A 6,065-nucleotide genomic window follows, 5' to 3' on the forward strand; every position below is an offset into this window, starting at 1 on the left:
AGAAAAAGAAAAAGCACATAATCTTCTGCACATACCATACAGTCCATTTCCATTCCAGGGCTACCTGAACTCCTATCCAGGCACCCCCAAGCCCTGCCTGAGGCCAGTTGGTTCAACAATGCGTATCCATGCTATGGCCACCCAGCACGCCTGGTTCTCCAGGCCAGTGAAGTGCTTGTATGTACACCACCTCGCAGCCACATAGTTCAAAGCTGCCCCATGCCGCCTCCTCAGCAGGTGTGAGACAGCGTCACTCAGGACCACAGTGCCCACCTGCTGCCCCAAGATTTTCCTTGTACTTGAAGCCTTTTTCTCAAAGTGTGGACCCGGCACTGCCTGAATCCAAATCAGCTGGGGTTGCAGGGGAGGAGGGCGCTTCTCAAAAAGGCAGTCCTGGGCCTTGGTCCTGAACCCGAGAAAACGCTTCTACAAGCCTGAGAACTGAGAACTTTCTTTTTTTTTTTTTTTTTCTCTTTATCTTTTTTGAGACGGAGTCTCACTCTGTCGCCCAGGCTGGAGTGCAGTGGCACAATCTTGGCTCACTGCAACCTCTGCCTCCCGGTTCAACAGATTCTGCCTCAGCCTCCCAAGTAGCTGGAATTACAGGTGCCTGCCACCACGCCAGGCTAATTTTTTTATTTTTAGTAGAGACAGGGTTTCACCATATTGACCAGGCTGGTCTCAAACTCCTGACCTCATGATCCACCCGCCTCCACCTCCCAAAGTGCTGGGATTACAGGCGCCTGCCACCACGCCCAGCCTGCCTGAGAACATTGTATGGGTGCTTTCTGGGTTCTAGCGACAGTGGTAGCTAACTCACTCTGCTGGTCAGCACAGCCTTTACAGACTGTTTTAGCTGGGCCCAAAATAGCCACGGGGGAAAAAAAAGAACGTGTATTCTCAAATCCATCCCAAAGACAAGAAAATGGCTGGATTAGAAATTCAGTTTCCTGCTCCTAGAGATAGGCACTATGATGGCACCGGTTAACAGGTGGTCTCCATCTGCTTCCTGTAGGTGAAGGGCCACCTCCCTGTAGGGATGGCAAATCCCCACACCAAGCCTCTCGACCACCCTCGAGGGAAGCAACCTCACAGTTTATTCCACTAAATACAGGCCCGTCACCACGACTCAGAAAATAACTCGGGCAGGTGCCCACCCACCTCTCCTTTGGGGGCCTGGCCCATGTCTCACTCCCATGTTGCCCCTACCCTGCGGTTTCTGACTCCAGCCACCCGTGATCTGTCCCCTGGAACTGCCAGATCTGTAGCTGTCCCACCTCCTAAGTCCCCCTCACCCAAGTGAGGGCCAGCAGCTTTGACAAGTTTAAGGGTCTAAGTCTTGTGTACAAATGGAAAGTGCAATCAGGTGTCAAACCAAATTCCAGGCTCCCCTGACATTATCAGTGACTTAACAGCTGGACCACTATCCCCGCTCACTGGGGTCCTTTTCACCTTCCAGGAAATCAAGTGTCCGCCAAAAAGGCTGAGGTCTAGATAGCCCCATATCAAATGTCTTAAGACACTTGGTATCATCCAACTCCCTCACTTTCCTCACGTTTCTGACCACTCTGCTACACCATATTGACTCAAGAGCAGTTAGGACCCACGTATTTAAGCATCTGGCTGTTCCTGAAGGTATGAGTACAACACTAACCAAACACTTCACCACTCAAAAGTGCCATGAGAAAAGGGGGATCAGAGGCTTTCGGAGAGAAAACACATGAAGCCTTTAGCTTTGTTTTGTTGTTTTTTGCCTTTAGTAGTGACTGGTTCCGGCCAGGCGTGGTGGCTCATGCCTGTAATCCCAGCACTTTGGGAGGCCGAGGCAAGTGGATCACCTGAGGTCGGGAGACCAGCCTGACGAACATGGAGAAACCCGTCTCTACTAAAAATACGAAATTAGCTGGGCGTGGTGGCAGGCGCCTGTAATCCCAGCTACTTGGGAGGAGGCTGAGGCAGGAGAATCACTTGAACCCGGGAGGAGGTTGAGGTGAGCCATCACTCCATTGCACACCAGCCTGGGCAACAAGAGCGAACTCCATCTCAAAAAAAAAACAAAGTGACACTAGTTCATAGCACACAGTGACATTAACACACCTCATTTCCTTGGCTATACCAGCACACTCAAGGGAAGGGCGTGAGGGTGTTTGTGTAACTCACACTGGCGGAGACGAGACCGACCGCCTGTTTCAGCACTCACGAACTTACATCATGGCTTGAAACTCTGCACGACCAGTCAACCTCCATGCCTCAACTATTTTCGATCAGGCAAGTGAGGTGTGAGTCAAAACAGATAAAAGGAAACTGGTCTACCATGTGATTTGGGCACAGCTGGTGTCATGGCTGTAATGGAATTCCAATGCACACCACATATTCCCCATCAGAAAATCGCATTTGCTGGCAAAGCTGCTCCCTAAGTTCTGCATCTGGAGAAATTCTACCGAGTTAGTGACAGGCCACTCCCGAATCTCACTGCGGCAAACAGCACAGCTAAGGGAAGAACATGGAAATAAAAGACATCGTTTCTGCTAAACCTAATGAAGACCAACAGAACTGTTGGTACAGCAACTAATTTGTGAGGACAAAGCTTTTGTGAACATGCCAGTCCTTAAAAAACAAAGCCTTGTACAGTAAGAGTAGCCATGTGTTAGCCACTTTAATAGAAAATGTGATCAAAACTCGATTACAAGAGATCGAAAAGACATAGAAAAACCAGTGAGTTTCAATTTTATTACAAGTTTTCAAATCTGGGACTAGTTTTTTTCTTTTAAATGGTAACTTCAGCCCAGGGTTTTTTCACAACCAAACTAAAAATTACTTTCTACATGGGAACATCAATGCAACAAACAAGTAAAATTTGTAAACTCAAGCCACACTCACAGTTAATAATCACGGTAAGGGGCATCGCCAAAAAGCAACTGATGCCTCAGTGAAGTTTGAAAGAAACTCCGCCTTCTGTGAAGGCTGAGAAATATGCAAGCAATTCTGCTTCAAAGAAATTTGGATAGAAATGGAAAATGCTAGAGCCTTTAACACAAGTGAAATTGCAAAGCCTCAACATGTTCAACGAATCCACAGAGCACCAAATGTTAAATTGGAGCCAAGGTAGGAGCAAGCATTGAATTTCCAGCTATGCAACTCACAGAGCACAATTTCATGTGCAGAAACCATCTGTAGGCAAGCTCTTTTAAAAACATGAATTTCATACACCGTAAATTCTAAAACAGACACTTCTTACTGTTTGAATTTCTTTCAAAGTCACTCACAGCAACAATTGCAACTCTTTTCCCAGCCTTGGTAGCCCCTTTCACAATTCTCTAACCTGTGCACTGCGTCACACCAGTTTGTAGAATGACTTCTGACATTACATCTAGTCATGGCCTAACTGGCATGGGGCAGCTACTTCCCGGGCACCTCCCATCTCCTTAGCATGGGAGGCTTCCCAGTCACTTCACCTCTGTGGCCCCCTTCACCAGAGCCTCCAGAGCTCTTGGCATTGGGGTCCCCATGGCTGGGCCCCACACAGGAGGCCACATCTGGAAGCACTATTCCTACAGCTCCCTCTGCTGGAGACCAAAGTGACAGTTTGTTGCTAAGACTTGTACAAATATTACTTACACATTCATTTTTGTACACATGTAGTTAATTTAGAACCTGGGACTTTTACAGTGGATTCCCCAAACGCCTTTATGGAGAGTGACAGACTGCGCACCAATGCTGAAGGAGTGCAGCTTCTCTCTCTAGGAAGAAGAGGATTAGCAGACATAATTGTGTGCGTCAAGAGAAATTTGTAATCAAAAAATTAAAGACGAATGACCCAAAAACCCGTATTTTATTGACACGTTTTCCCACAGAGAATCTTAAAAAGCTGTCACGTTTTCTTTTAATGAATGAGAGGAGCCCACTCGTATCCTGAATCATTGTTTGCGAAAAGCAACAGATACAAATGACAGTCACACTTTTTAAAATAACAGCCACTCCCTTCAGCCCACACCTCCACACCCTCATCTGCCTCCCCAAGGCTGTCAGTTCCATCAAGTCACCCCCTCCTACTCTGGTATTACCTGGAGAATTGAAATTTTCAAGCAGAAAAAAAAAAGAAGTTACAAATAAGTGAGTGGGGAACCAAGGGAAGCCCTTTGAGACTATGATTTCCATTTTCTGTTCCATCCACACTGCAGAGATACAAGGATAAACCACCATTTTGGTTCCTAAGTTTTATTCAAGAACACATACAAAATATTCCAAATAAATGAAATTTAATCCTCGTCTTCCTCCTCTTCTTCGTCCTGATTAATCTGGAAGTAACGTAATTCATAACTCTCTTTGCTGTTAGCAACTACGCGCAACCAATCACGTAGATTATTCTTCTTCAAATATTTTTTCGTGAGATATTTCAAATACCTGTAGAGAAAGGACACTTGAGAACTACACTAGACAAATTGGTGCTTGCATTCTGAAGCATTTTAACGTTTTCAAAATTACAATTCAAGGTGTTTTCCCAAGCCTCAAAAATGCCAAAGGCAAGGCAAATACACCCAGCCAAGGCTCTCAGAGTATCAGCCATGTGCCATCAACATCGGCAATAACAATGACAGCAGGCCAGGCACGGTGGCTCACACCTGTAACCCCAGCACTTTGGGAGGCTGAGGCAGGCAGATCAGAAGTTCAAGATCAGCCTGGCCAACATGGTGAAACCCCATCTCTACTACAAAAATTAGCCGGGCATGGTGGTGCACACCTGATACCCAGCTACTCAAGAGGCTGAGGCATGAGAATCACTTGAACCCAGGAGGGTGGAGGTTGTGCCACTGCATTCCAGCCCGGGGGACAGAGCGAGACTAGCTCAAAAAAAAAAAAAAAAAAAAAAAAAAAAAAAGAGCAGATAAGTAGATGTACCAGTTGTCCATGAAACAGCAGCAAATACCTATAAAATGGTCTTTAGTGACCACTGGAGAAAGATAACATGATAGAAATTTTACAGTTAAGTGCACAATCTCCATACTTTTATGGAGAATCAGTGGGTTTCCAGTGAATTCTAAGCAGTGTGCACACATCACCTCATTGAGTCAAACCCCTTTTGAAGTTGTCTGGATGATGAGGACTGCTTCTTAGGGCTGTGTGCACTCTCACTCCTGCTACGTGATGCCCACCATCCGACGCACAGGGACAGAATGACACCCTGCCACTGCGCTCATGCCCAGAGAGCACGAGGACTTTCTTTTGTCGTTGTCGTTGTTGTTGTTTTTTGAGGCGAAGTCTTGCTCTGTCACCCAGGCTGCAGTGCAGTGGCACAATCTCAGCTCACTGCAACCTCTGCCTCCTGGAGTCAAGCAATTCTCCCACCTCAGCCTCCCAAGTAGCTGGGATTACAGGCATCCGCCACCACACCCAGCTAATTTTCTGTACTGTAGTAGAGACAGGGTTTCACCATGTTGCCCAGGCTGGTCTCGAGCTCTGACCTTGTGATCCACCCGCCTCAACCTCCCAAAGTGCTGGGATTACAGGCGTCAGCCACTGCGCCCAGTCACAAAGACTTTCAACCAGCCTGCCCAACTGCTGCTTTAGCAGGGTGAGAGCTAAACACTCACCACAGCAAGCTGATCATTAGAAAACTTTTTCTTTTTTTTTTTTGAGACAGAATCTCATTCTGTGGCCCCCAGGCTCACTGCAACCTCTGCCTCCAGGATTCAAGCAATTATCATGCCTCGGTTTCCCAAGTAGCTGGGATTACAGGCATGCACAACACTACACACAAATTTTTTTTCTTTTTCTTTCTTTTTTTTGAGATGGAGTTTTGCCCAGGCTGGAGTACAGTGGCACAATCTCAGCTCACCACAACCTCCGCCTCCTGGGTTCAAGTGATTCTCCTGCCTCAGCCTCCAAGTAACTGGGATCACAGGCGTGCACCACCACACCAGCTAATTTTGTATTTTTAGTAGAGACGGGGTTTATCCATGTTGGTCAAGCTGATCTTGAACTCACGACCTCAGGTGATCCGCCCACCTCAACCTCCCAAAGTGCTGGGATTACAGGCGTGAGCCACTGAGCCCGGCTTTTTTTTT

General features: G+C 46.9%; 1 protein-coding gene across 2 annotated transcripts in view; it reads right to left on the reverse strand.

The window, feature by feature from the left end:
- Positions 1–2,635: 2,635 nt before the first annotated feature.
- Positions 2,636–6,065, reverse strand: part of RPL22 (ribosomal protein L22) — a 25,492-nt gene continuing 22,062 nt past the window's right edge. For both annotated transcript variants that reach the window (XM_037727782.1, XM_017498277.2), the window contains one exon: positions 2,636–4,404. In XM_037727782.1, the coding sequence (XP_037583710.1) occupies positions 4,260–4,404 (145 nt within the window). In that variant the 3' untranslated portion in view covers positions 2,636–4,259. The remainder of the gene's footprint in view (positions 4,405–6,065) is intronic.

This window comes from Cebus imitator, unplaced genomic scaffold (assembly GCF_001604975.1).
Source record: "Cebus imitator isolate Cc_AM_T3 unplaced genomic scaffold, Cebus_imitator-1.0 Scaffold240, whole genome shotgun sequence".
Classification (NCBI taxonomy): domain Eukaryota; kingdom Metazoa; phylum Chordata; class Mammalia; order Primates; family Cebidae; genus Cebus; species Cebus imitator.